Raw genomic sequence first — 23615 nt, 5'->3', positions numbered from 1 at the left:
AGTTATGGTCCCCCCACCCAAACTGCCCCTTGAGTTCTCTTCCATTACTATTGTATACAAGAGCTTCTCCCCTCAGAGAGAGAGAGAGAGAGAGAGAGAGAGAATTCTCTTTACCACAGCTAGAACTGTTTCCCCACTCACACTGGATTCAATTGGGAGAAAAATGTAACAAACTTTATTCTGAGTGATCAATCAGGAATGACACAGGGAAATGCCTGTAAGGAAAGGTCTGTGATGAAAGAGGGAAAGGTGTCCCTAACTGGTGGCTATACCTTCCTCCCCCTCAAGTTGGGGAACCCAGGCCTTGGCAGCTTTTTTTGGGCCCCCTGAGAGATTCAAGTTTGAATGACCCTGTTCTTGGTCACAACTGAACAAAGTTCAGACCCAGGGCACTAGGAGCTGTGAAGTGATCTTGTTAGCTGCTTTGTTTCTTCTCAGGCTGGTCACTTTCAATTGGGAAATCAATGGGGCATGGTGTTCAGGCACCAAGAGAAAGATTTGACTCTTTTCCTCAGGATCCAGTCTTAACAAGACCTTCTTTTGGCTGTCTCAAGGCTGAGAGGCCTAACTAACTTCAGTCAGAACCTTTTGGCTTCTTAAAAGCTAAGACCTCCTGGGGCCCCTCCCCTATCGAGTAGAGAAGATTCAGCAGCACCTCAGCCTGTCACTCTTCCTTGAGTTCATACCTCTGTCACAATACCAGTATCCTAATCAAAGATCTCCTGGATACATATTGATTATACCCATAAAAATCTTGTAAAGATGTGAAATGGGATTTTGGGTCAGTAGTTATTTGTAGTTTTCTCCATTTTTTTTAATAGGACCTGAGGTGGGTTTTTTTTCACACTTGATTTCTTTTCCTTCAGATACCTTGTGACTCATTTCCTCAAGGTCCTCAAAATTGTGCCACTTTCAACATGAAACTTATTTGTATGAAGACATTTTTGTCTTCAGTGCACTTTTACTTTATCAGCATACTGGGACTGTGATGTTAGAGAACAAAAGCGATGGTTCTACTGTCCTTGATGGTGAAAGACTTTATTGTAAAATTTTTTTGTTCATCTTTTTCATCTTTGATCTGTTTCTTGACCTTTCAGTTTCATCCTTAAATGTCCTCAAAATGACTTTTCTTAATTTGGTCTTTCCTAAGCTTTCTTTAAACTTTTTTTTCCCAATTTTCTGATGCCGAAAAATATGTAGCCTTGAAAGTAATATCTCTCCAAATACTCTAATACAACTTTCTAAAAAACTGCAGAATATTTTTCCTTAGACTGCATCAGTTAATTTAATAGAAATGAGAGGGGGCGTGTTCAAGCTGCCAAGGAGAGATGCTAATGTAATAGTTATGAATGCAACTGTTGAGTCCAAGAAGAGCAATAGAAAATAAGGAATTTGCCAAGAAAGCAAGAAAAACCCTTGAGAAGAAGGTTCCCTGTGAAATTATTGTTCATTTTATAGAAAAACAGCCATGCTGTACTGCCCTGTTTGTCATATAGCTAAATTATATACCTGCTACTTCATCTGATAAAAAAAGTGATACAAAACCAAAATGCACCAATATTTACTTAAGAAATCAAGTTCCTTGGGTTATAACTCATAGATTCACATCTTGTATAAATTGTTTTCATCAATAGGAGAGCAGAAAGACCATTATTCATAATAATAATCAAAAAGAAGGCATCAAAGAAAGCAAATTATATAATATAGTCTAGAAAATTTTATATTTAAAAATTTAACATTTCAGCATATAAAGTTTATATTTTATCTGAAAAATTCCATCATGTGGAACAATAGACAATAAAACATGTACAGTTAATGTTTGATATAATTATTTAATAGACAGAATGTTCCTTAATACTATTTTAAGAGGGAATTTCAATGTAGAGTAAATATGATTTTTGCTAGCAGGTGGCAGCCAGGATTTAATGAACCAAAATCTTTTAACTGAAAATCCAACTCTCTTTATACCTTGATGACCTTAGTTGTCATGTTATTTTTTTCTTATACATGTAGTAGGCATGCCTGAGGGGAAAAGTCCTCAGGACTTAATTTACCAAAAGTCTTGCAGCAAAGTCTTATACTAATGATATAATGGTTTGAAGATGGAAGTTTTATTTACATATTGAAAATTTTATTAAAAATTAAAATTTTAATCTAATTTAATCTTTTATTGCTAACTCTAAAGTTTTAAATCTAACCATAGATTGATGAAATGCTAAATACCTATAAATTATGGTGCCAGTATTTTTCATAAATATAGAATCAACTCCTTGTTAACTATATTTGGTCTATTTCTTCCAATACAAAGACCATTCTCCAGAATAAGTACTGGGCAACTCTGTGTCCTCTCTGTTATCTGTTTTTATTGTTGTATCTACCACAAGCAATGATCTTTTAGTATGCTCTTTTCCTCACTTTAGTTTAGAAAAAGAATCCCACCCCTTTTCGTTGTTCTCAATTTTTCTTGTCAGCCAATGGCCATTCTGAACCTTAGCACTCCTGAAATTATTTTTTATAGGACTAAGCCATACTTTTTATACTTATCTTCTGCTACCTTTTAGTTTCTGTATTCTACAAATAATTTTTAAAAATTACATGATTCATTTTATGCTCAGGATCAAATATTTAAAAACTGAAATGAAACTTGGCAATCATCTATCTTACTGAATTTTTTTCCCCTGAAAGAATATACTCATTTTTGCTGGATGGGTGACTCTGGGTTGTAAACCCAATTCTTTCATCTTCTTGAACATCATATTACATGCCTTTCAATCCTTTAATGTAGAAGCCACCAGGACCTGTGTGATCCTGATTGTAGCTCCATGGCATTTGAATTGTTTCTGTCTGCTTGAAGTATTTTCTCCTTGAATTGGTGGTTCTTGAATTTAGCTATGTTCCTGGAAGTTGTCATTTGAGGATTTCTTTCTGGAAGTAATCTGTGAATTTGTTCAATTTCAATTTTATTTCCTTGTTTAAAGATTTCTGGGCTATTTTCTTTGATAATTTCTTGTAATATGATGTCCAAGGTTTTTTCTTCATCATGGCTTTCAGGTAGTCTAATAATTCTCAAATTGTCTCTCCTAGATCCATTTTCTAGATTAGTTGTTTTTTCAATATGATAGTTTATGTTTTCCTCTGTTTTTTCATTCCTTTGATTCTGCTTTATTGTTTTTTGATTTCTCATGAAATCATCAGTTTCTAGGTGGTCAATTTTGATTTTTAAGATCTGATTTTCCTCTGTCAGTTTTTGGTTTTCCTTCTTTTAATTGGTCCATTTCTTCTTACATTACTTTCATTTCTCCTTACACCCCTTTCATTTCTCTTCCCCACTTTTCCTCTGCCTCTCTTAATTGGTTTTTAAAGTCTTTTTTTAGCTTTTCTAGAATCTGTGTCCACTCCATATTTTTCTTTTGGACTTTGCATGTGTTTCCTTTGCTTTCACTGTCCCCTTAAGTGTCTATACCTTGCTCTTTGTCTCCATAAAAATTCTTTAGAATTAGGTGCCTTTTTTGTTGTTTGCTCATTTTCCCTACCTAATAATAGGTAGGCTCTGTTTTCTGGAAAATTGGGGTACCTTAAACTTCAGTCATTTCTTGATGCTATTCTTAGCTTATTTTCTAGGTTTTTACCAGTTTCAGTTCTTGGAAGATGATGTTATAGTCTGAGGGCTGAGAGATCTAAGAAGGCCCCCTTTCCCTGCTAATTCAATTGACCTTGAGATGCTGATAACTTAGATACTTGCCTTGGGCTTGGTTGTAAGCTTTTGCTCTTATTTTGATCTTGATTAGGTCAGGAACTACTTAAATTGTAGCCTCAGGCTTAGGTGTAAGTTTTGGCCTTACTGTGTACTTACTCTTATCAGGCACACCCTTGATTGCACTGTCCTGGAGCTCTGCCCTGAGCTTTAGGCCAAAATATCTGGTCTCCCCCCCTTAGTACTCTCAGCCACCCCAAACTATGAACTATGCCCTCATCCCAAACCCAGACTGGGTATTGGGTATTCCTGGTTTTACTCTGGGCCCACATGGATCAGCCCATTTCAGCTCCAGACTGCCCTGGGTTGGGACTCCAGACTTTTCCACAAGTTTAAATTTCAAGGGATGTGGTTTGGCTTGGACCACTATTTGCCCAGGCAGGATCTTAGCATCTGCATGTTGGCTTGGAATTAGGTTCCAAACCTGGAACAGGAGATGTGGGTTGGGGTGTGTGTGTGTGTGGTTTGCTCTTTTCTCCTTGCTACAGCCTCTTGCTGACTCTGTTCTCTTCTCACCACAGTGCCCCAGATTTTCGCTACCTACCTTTCAGATTTTTCTTTTCTTGAAAGTTGTTTCACTCTGTCTTCCTTGTTGATTCTTTCACTCCTGTATTCATTTTGTGATAATATTTTAATATTTGTTGAAGAGGATTCTCATGGTGCCTTGGTGCTACTCAGGTTACTCCACCATCTGGGCTTTACATCCAGAAGTCTCTGGAACAGACCTTAACGCTGGTCACATAGTATATCTTTCTCACTATAAATTTTAAGAATTGAGAATTAGACAACATTAAGTGACTTACCTAAGGTCACACAGGTGGAAGAGACTGGACTTGAACACAGTTTCTCTGACTTAAGAATCAGTATTGTCACATTGTACCACATAATCTACCTTTTCATTCCCTTGAGAAAATTCTCCCTAGACCTCTTCAGTTGAATTGTTTCTTTGTGTCTTCAGAATCATGTTTTTGAGAGTTTATCATTCTTCTTAGACTGACTTTTCTTATACTCTTTTTTTTTTCCAAGTCCATATTTTATTTTATTTTTTTGACTTTTTAAACATTATTTTATTTGGTTATTTACAAACATTATTCATTGGAAATAATGATCATTATCTTTTCCTCCCCCCACCCCCCTCCCACCACTTCTCCCATAGCTGGCACACAATTCCACTGGGTTTCACATGTGTTCTTGGTTCGAACCCATTTCCATGTTGTTGGTATTTACACTAGAGTGTTCATTTAGAGTCTCTCCTCAGTCATTTACTCTCAGCCCCTGTAGTCAAACAGTTGCTTTTCATTGGTGTTTTTACTCCCACAGTTTATCCTCTGCTTGTGGATAGTATTTTTTAGATCCCTGCAGGTTGTTCAGAGACATTGCATTGTCCCTAGTGGAAGAGTCCATTACCTTCAATTGTACCACAGTTTTCCTGGTTCTGCTCCTTTCGCTCTGCATCACTTCCTGGAGGTTGTTCCAGTCTCCATGGAATTCCTCCACTTTATTATTCCTTTTAGCACAATAGTATTCTATCACCAACATATACCACAATTTGTTCAGCCATTCCCCAATTGAAGGGCATGCTCTCATTTTCCAATTTTTGGCCACCACAAAGAGCGCAGCTATGAATATTCTTGTACAAGTCTTTTTCCTTATTATCTCTTTGGGGTACAAACCCAGCAGTGCTATGGCTGGATCAAAGTGCCCTTTGGGCATAGTTCCAAATTGCCCTCCAGAATGGCTGGATCAGTTCACAACTCCACCAGCAATGAATTAATGTCCCCACTTTACTGCATCCCCTCCAGCATTCATTACTTTCCATAGCTGTCATGTTAGCCAATCTGCTAGGTGTGAGGTGATACCTCAGAGTTATTTTGATTTGCATCTCTCTGATTATAAGAGATGTAGAGCACTTTTTCATGTGCTTATTAATAGTTTTGATTTTTTTGGCTGAGAACTGCCTGTTCATGTCCCTTGCCCATTTATCAATTGGAGAATGGCTTGATTTTTTTTACAATTGATTTAGCTCTTTGTAAATTTGAGTAATTAAACCTTTGTCAGAAGTTTTTATGAAGATTGCTTCCCAATTTGTTGCTTTCCTTCTGATTTTAGTTATATTGGTTTTGTTTGTACAAAAGCTTTTTAATTTGATGTACTCGAAATTATTTATTTTACATTTTGTGACTCTATGTCTTGCTTGATTTTAAAGTCTTTCCCTTCCCAAAGGTCCGACATGTATACTATTCTGTGTTTACCTAATTTACTTATAGTTTCCTTCTTTATGTTCATGTCAGTCACCCATTTTGAATTTATCTTGGTGTAGGGTGTGAGGTGTTGATCTAATTCGAATCTCTCCCACACTGTCTTCCAGTTTTCCCAACAGTTTTTATCGAATAGTGGATTTTTGACCAAAAAGCTGGGATCTTTGGGTTTATCATATATTGTCTTGCTGAGGTCACTTGCCCTCAGTCTATTCCACTGATCCTCCTTTCTGTCGCTTAGCCAGTACCAAATTGTTTTGATGACTGCTACTTTGTAATATAGTTTGAGATCTGGGACTGCAAGGCCCCCTTCCTTTGTATTTTTTTTTCATTATTTCCCTGGATATTCTTGATCCTTTGTTATTCCAAATGAACTTTGTTATGCTTTTTTCTAAATCAGTAAAGAAATTTTTTGGAAGTTCTATGGGTATGGCACTAAATAGATAGATAAGTTTGGGTAGGATGGTCATTTTTATTATATTGGCTTGTCCTACCCATGAGCAGTTAATGTTTTTCCAATTGGTCAAGTCTAGTTTTAGTTGTGTGGAGAGTGTTTTGTAGTTGTGTTCATATAGTTCCTGTGTTTGTCTCGAGAGATAGATTCCTAGGTATTTTATTTTGTCTAAGGTGATTTTGAATGGGATTTCTCTTTCTAGTTTTTGCTGCTGAACTATGTTGGAGATGTATAGAAATGCTGATGACTTATGCGGGTTTATTTTGTATCCTGCAACTTTGCTAAAGTTGTTGATTATTTCAATTAGCTTTTTGGTTGAATCTCTAGGATTCTTTAAGTAGACCATCATGTCATCTGCAAAGAGCGATAATTTGGTCTCCTCCTTGCCTATTTTAATGCCTTCAATTTCTTTTTCTTCTATAATTGCTACTGCTAGTGTTTCTAGTACAATGTCAAATAGTAGAGGTGATAATGGGCATCCTTGTTTCACTCCTGATCTTATTGGGAATGCATTTAGTTTATCCCCATTGCAGATGATATTGCCTGATGGTTTTAGATATATACTGTTTATTATTTTTAGGACTGACCCTCCTATTCCTATGCTTTCTAGTGTTTTCAATAGGAATGGGTGTTGTATTTTATCAAAGGCTTTTTCTGCATCTATTGAAATAATCATGTGATTGTTGTTGGTTTGCTTGTTGATATGGTCGATTATGTGGATGGTTTCCCTAATATTGAACCAGCCCTGCATCCCTGGTATAAATCCTACTTGATCATGGTAGATGACCCTTCTGATCACTTTCTATTTAAGATTTTTCATCTATATTCATTAGGGAAGTCTATAATTTTCTTTCTCTGTTTTTGATCTGCCTGGTTTTGGAATCAGTACCATGTTTGTATCATAAAAGGAGTTTGGTAGAACTCCCTCTTTGCTTATTATGTCAAATAGTTTGTATAGTATTGGGATTAACTGTTCTCTGAATGTTTGATAAAATTCACTTGTGAATCCATCGGGCCCTGGGGGTTTTTTCTTAGGGAGTTCTTTGATGGCCTGTTGGATTTCATTTTCTGATATGGGATTATTTAAGAATTCTATTTCTTCTTCTGTTAGTCTAGGCAGTTTGTATTTTTGTATATATTCATCCATATCGCCTAGATTGCTGTATTTATTGCCATATAATTGGATGAAGTAATTTTTAATGATTGCCTTGATTTCCTCTTCATTGGAGGAAATCTCTTCATGTGTGTTTCTTGAAGACAACATATGGTAGGGTTTTGGATTCTAACCCATCCTGCGATTTGTCTACGTTTTATGGGTGAGTTCATCCCATTCACATTCAAAGTTATGATTGTGACTTGTGAATGCTCTGGCATTTTGATATCCTTCCCTAATTCTAACCTTTCTTCTTTAGCTCTAACCTTTTAATCCAGTGATTTACTTTAAATCAGTCCCCCTTGTCCCCTCCCTTGATATGTTTCCCTTTCTAGCCCCTCTCTTTTTGTTCCCTCCCCCTCCCCCCTCTCCTTCCCTCCCCTTTTGTTTTTCCTCCCTCACCTCCCCCCCCCTAGGTTTTCCCCTTCTCCCTACCCTTGTTGGGTAAGATAGAATTCAAGATCCCAATGGGTCTGGATGTTTTTCCCTCTCAGAGTTGATTTCCCTGAGAATAAGGTTTAAGTAAAAACTCTCTTCCTCTCCTTCTTATAGGAGTTTTCTTCCCCTCCCCTTCCCGTGTGAATCTTTGTGTGAGAAAGATTATTCTATTTGATTTTTCTTTTCCCCCTATTTATACATTTTCCATATATTAATATATATAGATTGATATAAATGTAGTCCTTCTAGAAGAGAGTTTGAATAAATGAAAAGATAACAATTTTCTCCTTTTCCTTTTCCATCATATTTACCTTTTCAGGTATTCCATGCTCTTTGTTTTTCGATATCGAACTTTCCACAGAGCTCTGGTCTTTTCTTTGCAAAAAGCTGGAAATCTATTTTGTTGAATGCCCATACTTTCCCTTGGAAGTATATAGTCAGTTTTGATGGATAGCTGATTCTTGGTTGAAGACCCAGCTCTCTTGCCTTTCTGAAAATCATGTTCCATGCCTTAGGATCATTCAGAGTGGAACTTGCAAGGTCTTGTGTGACCCTGATTAGCATTCCTTTATATCTAAATTGTCTTTTTCTGGCTTCTTGTAGGATTTTTTCTTTTGCTTGAAAGCTTTGGGAATTTGGCAATTACATTCCTGGGAGTTGTCTTTTGGAGATTTAGTGTAGAGGGTGTTCTGTGAGCTCTTTCAGTGGCTGTATTGCCCCCTTGTTCTAGAATCTCTGGGCAATTTTCTTTGATTATATCTTGTATTGAGATGTCGAGTTTGCGGTTTAGTTCTGGATTTTCTAGCAGTCCAATTACTCTTAAATTATCTCTTCTTCCTCCATTTTCCAAGTCTGTCACCTTGTCAGTGAGATATTTTATGTTCTCTTCTAATTTCCTGATCTTTTGGCTTTGCTTTATTGATTCTTGCTCTTTTACCTGCTCGTTGTCTTCCAGTTGCCTAATTCTGACCTTTAAAACCTGGTTTTCCTTTTCAGTTTGGTCAAACTGGTTTTGAAGTTGCGTGAAATTCTTTTGCATTAATTCCCACTTTTCCTGCCAGAAGGCTTCCATCTTTTTGCTCATTTTCGATTCAAATTCTTCAAAAGTTTGTGGAGAGTTTCCATTTCCTTTGGAAGGTTTCGGCGCATTTGCTTGTGTTTCCTCTATTATCTCCTCTGTATTTTGTATTTTTGCTCCATAAAATGTGTCCAAAATTGCCCCTTCTTGTTTTTCCTGTTGTTTTGAGGCTTTTTTGCTTTTGTGCTGTTTGCCATCTCTATCTGAGTGAGGGGGGCTGGCTCTTCTGTTATCTGTCTGATGGTCAGTGGCTTTAGCCCCAGGCAAATTGTCTGTCTTCCCCAGGAAGCCCAGAATTGCTGGTGTTTCGGTGTTACTACCCTCCTCAGTTCCCTTCTGATGCTTCTCTGTTGCCTTACTTCTATGCTCTGCGCCTGGCTTGACACTCTCAGATGTATTTCAATGCCTTTGCTGGCCAGGGGAGCCTGCACTCTGAGGGGGAGGGGCCATGGCTTCCCAGAGCTCCAAGGGCTGGTGATAGGATTAACCTCAGACTGAGTATGCCCTGAGGCAGGGACCTTCGGTGAGACTCAGATGAAAGAATCTTGTCAGGTGGCTATAGGTTCCTCCTGTTTCTCTCTGTTTCCCTGCTGTCTGGGTTCCCCCTCGACTGGGTCAGGTTGTTTTCAGGATGCGGCCTTCAGAATAGCCGGCTCCGGAGGCCCTTTTGCCTGCCCTGAGGTTCCTGCTGCTGTCTCTGATTCAGCGCTCTGGGTTGGGGGTGGGGGATGGGTCCTGGGACCTTCCTTTTGCCTACCCCTTAGATCCGAGTGATATAGGGTTTTGGCTTTTGGGGGGCCGTACCTTTTGATCCAGGTCCAGGAGGAGTGTTCCCAGGGTCTATTCTGTTGTTTGTTTTGAATTTCGGTGCCCTAGGAGCATTCAGTTTGAGATCGGTCAGGAAGGGTTTCTGGAGCTCTGAACTTTAGCTTTCTCTAAGCTGCCATCTTGACCGGAAGTCCCTTTTCTTATACTCTTTAGCTCCCCAGATGACAGCAAGGGGATGGCATTGTTTCAAAGGGGATTGATCTCTAAGCCAAGAAAAAGAACACAATAATTGAATTTAAAGGGAGAGATAATTTCTACATCTGCTTTCCACCCCCTTCCTTAAACTTGCTATTTGGCACTCTCTTAGACTTTCTCTGAGAAGAAATAATTGCATCTTCCCCCATCCTCCTTAGTAGCAATAGGGACTGCTCAAACATGGCATCAAGTCCAAGATTATTTCCTCTTTTATATGCACATTCAGTTCTGGCTTAATAATCACTGTGCCACCAGTTCTTACTTTGTAGCCAGTTTGATAACTCTGCTCACCACAGAGTATATACCCCTGAATCATTGGTGCCCTGAAATAGGCTCACCTTAAGCTTCTATACCCAGACAAGGAAAACAGTGCATGGTGACTTTTTTTTAAATTTACATATTAATGAATCAATCAATAAGCATGTATTAAACAGACACAAGTATACAAAGCTTTAGAAAATACACACCTATATAACCAGAACTTTGCATCTCAAATACATTAATTTTGTTTTTTAAAAATATTTTTCAATGGTTACTTGATTCATGTTCTCTCCCTTGAAACTCCCAAAGATCATAAGCAATTCCACTGGATTATACATGTTTTATCATTTAAAACCTCTTTCCATATTATTCATTTTTATAATAGAATAATTTTTAAAAATCAAAATCCCCAATCATATACCCATAGAACCAAGTAATAAAACGTGTCTACTAGATTTCTGCTCCTACAGATCTTTCTCTAGGTATAGATAGCATTCTTATAAGTCACTCAGGATTTTCCTGGATCATTGCATTGCTATTAGTAGCAAAGTCAATTACATTTGATTGTCCCACAATGTATCCATTTCTATGTACAATGTTCTCCTGGTTCTGCTCATTTTGCTCCACATTAGTTTGTGTAGGTCCTTCTAGTTCTTACAGAAATCAAGCAGTTCATCACTCCTTATAGCACAATAGTATTCCATCACCATTAGATACCACAGTTTGTTCAACCATTCCCCAATCAAGGGATACCCACTCATTTTCCAATTTTTTGCCACCACAAAAAGTACAGCTATGAATATTTTTGTACAAACAAGTCCAGGCCAATTTTTTTTATCAGGGCATGCACTCTTTCAAAGCCCTTTGGGCATAATTCCAAATAACCTTTTAGAATGGTTGGATCAATTCATAATTCCACCAGCAATGCATTAGTGTTCCAATTTTGCCACATTCCCTCCAACATTTATTATTTTCCTTTTCTGTCATAATGGCCAATCTGCAAGGTGTGAGATGGTATCTCAGAGTTGTTTTGATTTACATTTCTCTAATCAGGTGGAATTTAGAATATTTTTTCATATGATTATTGAGAGCTTTGATTACTTCATCTGAAAACTGCCTAATCATATCCCTTGACCATTTGCTAATTAAGGAATGGCTTGATTTCTTGTAAATTTGATTTAGTAGTTCCTTATATATTTGAGAAATTTTTGGTTAGAAAATTTTGTTATAAAATTTCCCCCAGTTTGTTACTTCTCTCCTAATTTTGCTTACAGTGGTTTTGTTTATACAAACTCTTTTTAATTTAATATAATCAAAGTTATTCATTTTTATATCTCTTTTACATGTTCTCTATCTCTTGCTTGATCTTAAATTCTTCCCTTCCCCCAAAATCCTGACAGGTAAACTATTCTACATTCAACTAACACTTATACTGAGTTTACCACCTTTTTGTAGATTAAAATCTAAAAATAGATTGTGGATTACAATTTAATCTTCACAATAAAGGATGAGCTAAGTATCTTAATTATTATAATCAGGAGATAGCTAAATCCAATCTTCATACCATTATATCATCTGCAAAGAGTGATAATTTAGTTTCATCATTGCATACTTTAATCCCTTAATTTCTTTACTCTATTTACAACTGCTAGCATTTCTAGCACAATGTTAAATAATAATGGTGATAATTCTTTATATTTAAGTCATATACCCTTTTTAAATTTATCTTTTTACAAGGTGTGAGATATTGATCTAAATCTAATTTTTCCAATACTGTTTTCCAATTTATCCCAGCAATTTTTGTCAACTTAGTGAATTCATATCTCAAAAGCTGGGATCTTCAGGTTTATCTAACCCTATCTTGCTGAGATCATTTGCTCCTAAGTCCATTCCATTGATCTACCCTTCATTCTTTTAGCCAGTACCATATTGTTTTGATGATTACTGCTTTAAGATCTGGTATTGCTAGGCCACCATCCTTCACCATTTTTTATTAGTTTATTTGATATTTTTCATCTTTTGTTCTTCCTGATGAACTTTATTATTTTTTCTAATACTATGAAAAAGATTTTTGGTAGTTTGATAGCTATGGCACTGAAAAAGTAAATTTAGTAAGACTATCATTTTTGTTATATTGGCTCATCCTACTCATGAGCAATTAGTGTTTTTCCAATTGTTTAGATCTAGTTTTAATTGTATGAAAAGTGTTTGTAGTTGTGTTCATATAATTCCCGAGTATGTCTTGGCAGATAGATTCCCAGATATTTTATATTGTCTAGAATAATTCTAAGTGGAGTTTCTCCTTCTAACTCTTGCTGCTGTATTTTGTTGGAAATATATAAAAATGCTGATTTATGTGAGTTTATTTTTTATCCTGCAACTTTGCTAAAATTATTAATTATTTCCATTAGTTTTTTAGTTTATTTTTTAGGATTCTCCAAGTATACTATTGTTAAAATTAATTTGTGGTTGAGACTGAAATATATTAATTATCTGGTCGCCAGGGATTTAATTTCTAAATCCCAAATGAATTACTAAAGTAAATGAAATTTATGGTAGTTTATTTACAATAGAGGGAAGATATTAAGGAATGACAGAGAAGGGGAGAGAGAGAGATAGAGCTCTGGCTTCCTCTGATACCAGTTAGAATTTCTAAGCCCCAGCCAGGGGAAGAGAGTCTCAAAACGATGGGCCTTTCTCAGAGATCTCTGAGAAAGGCCGAGTCACTAAGTCAGCCTTTCACTCACCAATGGTGACTGTCTAAAAGGAAAAGTAGTCTGAGGTCTCCTGCACGAGTTCCTCCAGGGGTCCAGTTCCTCCAGTCCAACTCTGAGTCAGAGATACTCCATCCAATCAAATCTCGAATGGAATATCTCTTCTTCTGGCTTCTGATCCTCTGTTTAAAAATTTTTTTCTCTTGTGTCACCTCCCCTAAATTTCACGTCTACCAGTCACAGTAGATGCTTTTCTCCAGGACTGCCCACTCTTTAGTTCATACCTTCTTTGGTTAGATTATATCTTTTTGGGTTACTTAACACCTTTTTTGGTTAGTTCACCTTTTGTAGTTATATAACACCTATTTGTAGTTAAAAATGGGTAGATCTACTTAAAATACTGAGTTTACCACCTTTTTGTAGATTAAAATCTAAAAATAGATTGTGGATTACAATTTAATCTTCACAATAAAGGATGAGCTAAGTATCTTAATTATTATAATCAGGAGATAGCTAAATCCAATCTTCATACCATTATATCATCTGCAAAGAGTGATAATTTAGTTTCATCATTGCATACTTTAATCCCTTAATTTCTTTACTCTATTTACAACTGCTAGCATTTCTAGCACAATGTTAAATAATAATGGTGATAATTGTCATCCCCACTTCACTCCTGATCTTATTATTAGGAAGGCTTCTAACTTATCCCCATTGCAGATGATACTTGCTATAATGGTGTTAAACAAGTACTGATTATGTTAAGGAAAGGCCCTTTTACTCCTATACTTTCTAGTGTTTTCAATATGAATGTGTTTTGTATTGTCAAAGGCTTTTTTCTGCATATATTGAGATAATCACGTGATTTCTGTTTGGTTCGATATGGTCAATTTTGTGGATGCTTTTCCTCATGTACACCCTTGCATTCCTGGTATAAATCCCACCTGGTCATAGTGAATAATCTGTGTGATAACTTGCTGTAGTCTCTTTGCTAGTATTTTATTAAGATTTTATGTCTATGTTCATTAAGGGAATTGGTCTGTAGTTTTTTTTTCCCCTCTGTTTTTGGTCTTCCTGGCTTGGTACCATATTTGTGTAAAGAATTTGGTAAGATTCCTTTGCTTATTTTGTCAAATAATTTCTATAGTATTGAGATTAGTTGTTCTTTAAATATTTGATGTAATTCACTTATGAATCCATCTGTCCCTGAGAATTTTTCCTTAGAGAGTTCCTAAATGGCTTGTTCAATTTCTTTTTTCTAAGATGGGATTATCTAAGTATTCTATTTCCTCTTTTATTATATAGGAAATAAAAATTTTTGTAGATATTCATCCATTTCACCTTGATTGTCATATTTATTGACATATAATTGGGCTAAATAACTCCTAAAAATGCCTTAATTTCTTCTTCATTAGAGGTGAGATCATCCTTTTCATTTTTGATATTGTTAATTTGATTCTCTTCTTTCTTTTTAAAATTGGATTAACTAATACTTTATGTATTGTATTTGTTGTTTTTTAAATACTAGCTCCTAGTCTTATTTTACTTTACTTTCAAATTTATTAATTTCTCCTTTGATTTTTTGGATTTCCACTTCAGTTTTTGTCTGGGTTTTAAAATTTGTTCTTTTTCTGTTGTATACCCAATTCATTGTTCTCTTTTTTCTCTATTTTGTTGATATAGGCACCCAGGGATATTAATTTTCTCCTGAATACTGTTTTGGCTAGATCCCATAAATTTTGATATGTTGTTTCCTCATGTGTCTTTCTCTTCTGTGAAAGTAGTAAATGTTTCTATGATTTGTTCTTTTATCCATCAGTTTTGAAGAATTAGATTTAGTTTCTAATTTATTTTTAACTTGCTTCTCCGTGAACCCATATTAATTTTAATTTTATCACATTATGATCTAAAATAAGTTGCATTTATTATTTTAGCTTTTCTGCATCTGTTTGTGGTATTTTTTATCCCCTGTTACATGCTAAATCTTTGTATATGTACCATGTGCTGCTGAAAAGAAGATATAATTCTCTTTATCCCTATTCCATTTTCTCCAGATATCTAATTTTTATAACATTTCATTCACTTTCCTTCTTTATTTATTTTTGGTTTGATTTATCTAGTTCTGATAGGGGAAGATTGAGGTCCCCGACTGGCATAGTTTTACTCTCTATTTCCTCATTAAGCTCCTTTAGTTTCTCCTTTAAAAATCTGGATACTATGCCATTTGGTGTGTGTGTGTGTGTGTGTGTGTGTGTGTGTGTGTGTGTGTATATATATGTTGAGTACTGATACTTCTTCACTCTCTATACTGCCTTTTATTAAGATGTAATTGCCTTCCTTATCTCTTTTAATCAAATTGATTTTTACTTTATCTTTGACTGAGATTGTGCTTACTACTCCTTCCTTTTTTTTTGTTTCAGTTGAAGCCCAATAGATTCTGCTCCAGCCTCTTACCTTTACCCTGTGTGTGTCTACCTGTCTCAAGTGTGTTTCTTGTAAATAGCATATGGTAGGATTCTGGTTTTTAATTCATTCTGCTATCTGTTGCTATTTTATGGGTGAGTTCATCCCATTTATATTCATAGTTATGATTACCATCTGTTCTTCCCCCCCCTCCATTTTGATTTCCTCCTTTAATCTTGACCTTTCTCCTGTCATTCTTTCCCTCTCCTCCAGTGTTCTGCTTTTTTAGTTAGTCTCCCACCTTCTCCCTCCCTTATATTAACCCTCTTCCTACAACCTCCCTTCTTATTCCCCCCTCTTAATATAAGGTCTTTTGATCATCTCCCTAACCACTCCCTCCCTTGTATTACTCCCCTCCCCACTACCCCATTTCTTATTCCCCTTCTATTTCCCTAGGGCAAGATACAATTCTATATCTCAGTGAATCTGGCTATTCTTCCCTCTCTGAGCCAATTCCAATGAGAGTATGGTTTAAGTATTATCTATCATCAACCTTTTCCTTCCTTCTATCTTTTCCCCTAGAAGCTTACCACCACCACATACTTCTTTATGTACTATAATTTACTCCATTTTACTTCTTTTTTCCATTTCTCTCAGTATTACCCTCTTTTTTGCCTCTAGTTTTATTTTTTTGACATATCCTAATCAGCTTACTCTTGTAATAGAGGGTATTTGCCAGTTGGTAAAGAATTAAAGAGGGAGAACAGAGTGCTTTCCCTCTCAAGGCAAGGAAAAGGTGGTATCTTTGTTGTTAAAGTTGACCCAGAAAGAAAAGGAAAGTGAGTCTGTTTTGTTTTCTCCTTCAGCCTTCCTTAACTATTGCCCCTCATCTAGCCTGCCAGATTATTACCCTCTATCACTTTGTTGCTGTTCAGAAAGCCCCTCTTAAGTGAAGATAGGTCACTTCCCTCCCAACACAGTTTGAGATGTCCCTTACTCAGTCTACAACCAGTTAATAATAATATTATAAATTTGTTCTACTGAGGTATAATATACAAGGTGGATTGAGGTAAAGGGAGTGAATTGAGGTAAAGGAAAAAGGAAAAGAGAGGTCCCTAACTATTTAAACCCCTTTCTCCCAAAGTTGGAGTGACTTGAGCTCAAAAACCTCAAGCCCCTGAGGGGTTCAAAGTGGTAAACCCTGACTTTTAGCTCTGCCCAGCAGAAGCTTCAGTTCAGGAGAGGAGACTGATTTATTCTCATAGACTTTCCTTCTTTCTCAATCTCTGTCTACTTCTTGGAGGTTTTGGGGTGATAATAGGTATCAGGAATCAGTGAAAAGAGAGGTTTCTTGGAGTCTGGACCCAGTCAAAAACTGTACTTTATTAAAACCAAAGGCACAGGTTCCAACTGTCTCAGAGCCAGAGAAAGAGAGTGTCCCAGATTCAGAGTCCAACTGTCTCTTTCTGAATTCCTTTCTCTCAGATTTCCAAGATCACCTCGCCCATGCCCTGCAGCTGCAGCTGTGATTTTTGCATCCATTCCAGGCTTTTTGCGTGTCCAAAAAAGTCTCTGGATTTCCTCCTCTTCCACACTCTATCACACCCTCTATGCATACCTTTTCTATTATGATAATAATAATTTTAAGATATATATATATATATATATATATATATATATGTATCATCTTTCCATATAATAATATAAGCCATTTGACTTAATTTGAAGCCCTTAAATTTTGTTCTCTTTCTTATTTACCTTTTTATGCTTCTCTTGAATTTTGTATTTGGGCATCAAATTTTCACTTTAAGACTGGTCTTTTCTTCACGAATGCTTAGAAATCTTCAATTTTATTAAATGACCATACTTTTCCCTTAAACAATATAGTCAGTTTTGCTGAGTAGTTGATTCTTGGCTGTAAACCCAGTTCCCTTGCCTTCCAGAATATCATATTCCAAGTCTTCTGATCCTTCAAAGTGGGGGCTGCTAGATCCTGTGTAATTCTTTCTGGGGGTTCCATGATATCTGAATTGTTTCTTTATAGATTCTTGTAGTATTTTCTCCTTGACCTGGGAGCTCTTAAACTTGGCTATAACATTCCTGGGAGTTAACATTTGGGGATTTAATGCAGGAGGTAATATGTGGATTCTTTCAAGCTTTATTTTACCCTCTTATTCAAGAATATCAGGGCATTTTTCTTGGATAATTTCCTGTATTATGATATTTAGGCTTTATTTTTGGTCATGATTTTCAGGTAGTCCAATAATTCTTAAATTGTCTCTCCTGGATTTATTTTGTGTTTTTTTTTAATGATATTTCATATTTTCTTCTAGTTTTTTCAGTCTTTTGATTTTGTTTTATTATTTCTTGATGTCTCACGAAGTCATTAGCTTCTATTTTTAAAGACTGGATTTCTTCCATGACTTTTTAGATTCTCCTTTTCCATTTGGTCCATTCTTTCCATTCTTCTTTTCAAGTCATTTTTTCCCTCATTTAACATTTTGCCTCTTTTTCTAGTAAGTCAGTTCTGGCTGTTAAGACACTATTTTCTTCCTGTGATTTTCCAAATGACCTATTCTCATTTTTAAGCTTTTGTTTTCTTTTTCCAAATTTTCTTCAATCTGTCTTATTTGATTTTTTAATTCCTTTTTGAGCTCTTCCAGAGCCTGAGTCCAATCCCAAGTTTCTTTTGAAGCTTGGCTTGAGGTTTGTTGGATCCCATCATCCCCTGTTGGTTCTGTTTTTTAGTCTTTATCCCCATAGAAGCTTTGGATCATTACCTTCTTTTTCTGTGTTTACTCATTTTCTTTCTTTTTTTCCCCCTGTGGACTGTAAGCTAGTCCCTCTGCTGATTTATTGGAGCTGCTCTGCCCTGAGACTGAGTCTTCAATCTTCTCTCTCCTTTGCTGGTATACTGGACTAAGTCAATTGAGTTAACCTAGCCAGGGGCTGAATCTTCACTATAGGTATGGAGGTCAAGATTCCCAGTCAGGTGGCCGCTGTTCCTTCCTGTTGGATCTTACAACCTTAAGTAGTATGTCCAAGGTGCTCCTTCACAGTTGAAGCCCCATCCCAGTTGTAGTCCCCACATCCCTGGGTTCCCAAAGTCAGCCCAGGTCTAATTGTAGGTCTTAGTGCAATAGGTAGGGGTGGGAGGTTTGACCAGCCTGGTCTTGTTTCCACTCTCCCCTTTATACCAAAGGTGGAACTATTTCTGTTTTTAAAGTGTAACATAAAAATAAATTAAGCTAAACCAATATTGAACACATAGATTGATGCCAACACTCTCTTGGTCCACATTTCAAATAGTCATATATCATATACAATATATCCAGAGCAAAGAATAGAAGCTACATAATATAGAGGAGAGTGTTATCACTTACTTTCAGTGACCACATTTGCCAACCACATTGTATTTCAGTGTATTTTGTCAAATGGATTTGTGTTTTAACATTATCTGATGATTTTAACTAAATTCACAAAATGGACAAGTACATTAATAAGATTTCTGCAAAGAAGCTATGTATTTGGAGAGAATACTAACAATATAATCACAAGCAAAAAACAGGAAAATAGCAGAGCTGGCCCTTCTATACCTATTACAACTCACAATCAGCCAAATTATTGGGGCAAAAACAATGGCATTCTAATAAAATCTGAAGAAATTGTCTAAAACCCCCCAAATTATCAGGATACTTGAAATTTTTATCTAGCTCCATTGTAATTTACAAAGAACCTTTCTCTACGTATATGTGTGTATACATATTTATACAATTACCTTAAGATATTAGCTAATTATAGTATGAAACCATTATGATTACTAAGATATTTAAAACTAAGCATTTTGCTTTAAAATTTGTTACCAATCAAAACTTTCATATCTACACCTTTAAAAACTTGGAAAAAGAATTTTTAACCTAATTTTTTTTCAATCCCTTACCTTCTGTCTTAGAACCAAAACTGTGTGTTTGTTTTAAGGCAGAAGATTAAGGGCTAGTCAGTGGGGGTTAAGTGATTTGCCAAGGGCCACACAGCTAGGAAGTGGCTGAGGCCAGATTTGAACCTAGGACTTTCTGTCTCTAGGCCTGGCTCTCAATCCACTGAGCCACCCAGTTGCCCCCTTTCTAACCTATTTTTAAAAAATCTTCCAAAGAGAATTCTTTGGGTTTTGAACTTATGTGTTATTAATTCAACACCTTCTAATTAGTTTGCACAATTGATTGACAAAAAAGATGGAGAGTTACTAGTTGAATTTCAATGAAAATTTTTGTATCACATGAGAACTGTATTAAAAAATGAGTGCTATGATTGAGCAAACATAGCCAGTGATATACTTCTTCAATTTGAATCCATTTATCTTTGTGAGGTATTTTTTTCACCTAAAGACAAAGTATCTAAATGAACTAGATTTAGAATCCCAGACTTTTGAATCATTAAAATCACAAAGTACTAAAGCAAAGCTTTTAAAAATAATGAATCACATGCAATTATATTACTTTCTAAAATATTGTTAATAATAATAAAAATATTTAGTGAACACAAATGTTTATTATTAAAAAAATTGATGTTGCCTAATTCATCTTGATTATATCCTTTTAAATTATTTTGTGTATATTTCATAATCTGCCTAATAAAATAGCATAGTATTTTGTGTACAATTTTGTATGCAAATTGTACATATATAGAAAGTCCCAGAAATCTTAGCACAGTTTTAAGCTGTTAAGACCTTTAAGATTTTGGTACATCCTATATTAGGGATGTGTGCTGAAAACTCTTTGCCAATGGAATGCACACACAAAAAAAATTAGAGTCCTCTGGTGTAGATGTATATTTTTAGGTTTTGCCTCAGAGAGAAGGAGGGAAGGGGTTGAATAACCAGGAAAAGCACATCTCCCAGATCTGATGCAAATTAGGCTTTCTTGTTCTTTTCCCCTCCACAAATTAGCTGTTTCAAAATAAGCTTATAATGTAATGATAAGCCCACTTTTCCCTTTTGCTCCCAGGGTTGCATAAGGAAGAGACTCTCTTCAGTCCAGAGGAGAGGAAAATCTCACTTTGTATCAGCTCATATTCTTCATTCAAATAAGGCTTTTTCCCGGTTTGAAAGGAAAATTTGATCCCCCTAGAACCAGCAGTGTCCACAGTCACCAGCAGCAGTCTTTTCTCCATTACAAGAAATGATTCTAACAGGATGCAGTAATGGCTGCTGCCCCCCATGTAAGTTGCCAACCCCAGCTTTATCTTGCCTGAAATCAAGTCCATTTGAGAGCTGCTGACAAGTTTACCCTTAGAAACAGAGCTGCATCAAAGCAAAGGTCACTTTTCCTCATGTAATCCTATAAAGGGATCCTTCTGTGGGCTAATGGGAAACTATTCTTCTTCATAAAAATAAGAATAAGACACATTAACTTATATTTTTTATTCATCTACATGTTAGTTATGGAAGAAAATTATATCATTTCTTATAGAAAGTCACTGGAGGAATGTTTTTTTCATTGATATCATTGCTTTTATGTGACATGGCCTCCCACTGAAAAACAAAAATTAAAAGTGCAAAAATGAAGTAATACCCAACATAAAGTATATTTTGAAACAAACCATAATATGTCAGAGATGTTGACTTTGGTCCTGGTAAAAATAAAAATGATTCAGATCACATCAGAATGACCAAACCTTTATTATACAATATATACAAAATAGTAGGCTCCATTTTCCCAATGCTTGTTTCTAAAGCTGTAGTTTGCCTAGTATTATATATCTACTAACTAGTACAGTAGTATTTCAGTGGGAGAATTGAGGTGTTTGGGTGTTTTTGACCTTCATTAACAATGTCCACTGACTTTCAGTGGCTGAGTTTATACTTAAATAATAATTCAATCAATAATGTCCCCAATGTTTTTGTGCAGTTTCAGCTGCATGAAGACTTTTGGGGCACTGTGTTTTAAAAACAACTTTCATTTTTATAGGATCTTTAAGCATTTGCACAATAGTTACAAGCCTGTAATGTAGTTGTTAAGCACTTCCTATAAGATATTGTTACTATATGCTGGAAATAACACAAAAATCTGTAGATGATATAAGTTCTAGGCCTCTTGAAACTAAATATCTTACTGGAGAAATACATACATGTATTTTTACAATCTATAATCTATGATAAACTGGCATCATGAGAGCTGTGTGAAATGAAAGTAAAGTCTAAGGTGGGAAAAGACATTGCCAATGCAATGAAGGTTTTATTCAAGAGGCAGCATTTAATTGTAATTTAAAGATGGGTAGTAATTCCACAGAAAGAGTGGAGAGGCAGGGTTTTCAGGTATAGGAAACTGTGAGCCAAAGCCTGAAAGTGCAAGACTGGGTTTGTTAAGAGGACAAGAGAATTCTATTGTGGCTAGAGTACAGAGTGAATGGGAAAAAGAAATATAAGATAGGAAAGGAAAGATGATACAAGATTATAGGCATACTGAAATGCCAGGCAAAGAAATATGAAATTCATGTACATATAAATGGCCATACACAATCTGAAACACTCATTTCCCACATGTTAAACTATACTGTGCCTAACAGGTTAGAAAGCCATTTTTTTGTTGAACCTGTGAAAAAGGAACAAAAGTATTTGTATTCTAGATATGGGTTAAATAGATTTAAAACATTTTTACTTATGGAAATTTCTTTTTTCCTCATTAAACTCCTCCTAATTTGGGGGAATTCCAATTTAATGTTATGATATACTGAAATCTCAAACCAAGAAACTCTGAATCTGAATCTTATATGAAGATTTTTCAAGGCCAAAGCTTTCTATATCCTCTAGAAGGCATTATCAGACCTAAAGTGTGTGTCATGGTGTAGTAATTTACCTTCAGAATTCCTAAAGGATTAAAAAGAACACACTGACAAAACAAATTGATTATGCAATAGATTTACACTGAAAATATTTTTAAGTTTATACAATTCAGTTTATAAACATTTTGTATTACAATCATCTTCAAATCATTCCTAATCAATAACAGTGGAGTGGTGGAGAGCATGTTGGGCATGGAAGTCAAAAAGACTTGAGTTTTTTTTTTACTCAGTCACTATATGATCATGGGCAAGTCACTTAAACTTTCAGATACTTAGTATTCCCATTAAACAGAGATAATAATACTTGTAGTAGTTTACTCATAGCATTGCTTTAAAACTTAGATAGGAGAATGATAAGTTCTGTTAAAACTGTAAAGTGCTATAGAACTGTTAGTAATTATTATTCGGTCTTGCTGAGTCTATGTTCTCCAGAAGCTAAGTTAGTTAGCCTGAAGGTAAAAGTTTTTGCATCAGGCACTTCCATGAGAACTTGAATAAGTCTATCTCAGACTACACCAGTCTATATTTTCTTGTGAAACCTGAAAAACTCTCGTCTCCTGATTGCCTGAGAAGATAGGAAGTGGAAAGGAATAAACCCACCTAATCAGTCACCAACCAGATTAAAAGGATTAGGAAAAGAGCCAAAACTACATTTGAGTGGTGTTAACTACTCAAATACATTTAGAGTGGTAGTAACTAAATGTTGTTGTAATTAAATCTATGATGAGATTCTGACTTCAGTGCTTACTGAACATTAGTGAAATCTATAAAAGTTCTGAAGCTGTAGATGATTTCCAGACCCATTCTAATACTTTTGTTGCAACTCAGACCTTTAGAGGTGAAATGGTGGGGATTAGAGACAGGAAGTATGCAGAAATTAGAACCTTGTCCTAGGATACCAACATTGGGGAATGCTTTCCCCTCAAGGTGGGGGTACTGAGAAAGTACAACTCAGGCAGGAGGAGAACTATAAGGGGCTACTGTCATAAAAACATAGAGAGGACAGAGTATGTAAGAGAAAATGTATTCAGTCGTGTCAAATGCTGAAGGAGGAGGTAAAGAAGAACAAGTTTTGAGAAGCCAATAATTTGGTAGTTGATAAAATGAGATAATTATAAAGCCCTTTGCTGAACTTAAAGCACTATGTCAATACTTGCTATTATCATTGGTAACTTCAGAGGGAGTAATTTCATTTGAATGTTGAGATCAGAAGCAGTAGTATAGATTAAAAGGCTCATC

General features: G+C 35.7%; 1 protein-coding gene across 20 annotated transcripts in view; it reads left to right on the top strand.

Annotated features, from left to right (window-relative positions):
- CCDC169 (coiled-coil domain containing 169) overlaps window positions 1-23615 on the top strand; it is a 101745-nt gene that overhangs the window by 41103 nt on the left and 37027 nt on the right. For 3 of the 20 annotated variants that reach the window (XM_056794772.1, XM_056794771.1, XM_056794760.1), the window contains 2 exons: window positions 867-1028; window positions 20540-20674. The exons of 12 other annotated variants lie outside the window; for them this stretch is intronic. Coding sequence is in view for 3 of the 8 variants with exons in the window: in XM_056794765.1 (XP_056650743.1) it covers window positions 20540-20653 (114 nt within the window). In the remaining 5 variants the exon portion in view is untranslated. Of the gene's footprint in view, window positions 1-866; window positions 1044-20539; window positions 20754-23615 lie in introns of those variants that run through there. 5 more of the 20 variants (XM_056794765.1, XM_056794767.1, XM_056794768.1 and 2 more) reach the window with 3 other exon arrangements.

The sequence above is a fragment of the Monodelphis domestica genome, chromosome 4, assembly GCF_027887165.1.
Source record: "Monodelphis domestica isolate mMonDom1 chromosome 4, mMonDom1.pri, whole genome shotgun sequence".
NCBI lineage: Eukaryota > Metazoa > Chordata > Mammalia > Didelphimorphia > Didelphidae > Monodelphis > Monodelphis domestica.
Note: the sequence above shows the minus strand (reverse complement) of the source record. Positions and strands in the feature narration are given on the sequence as shown.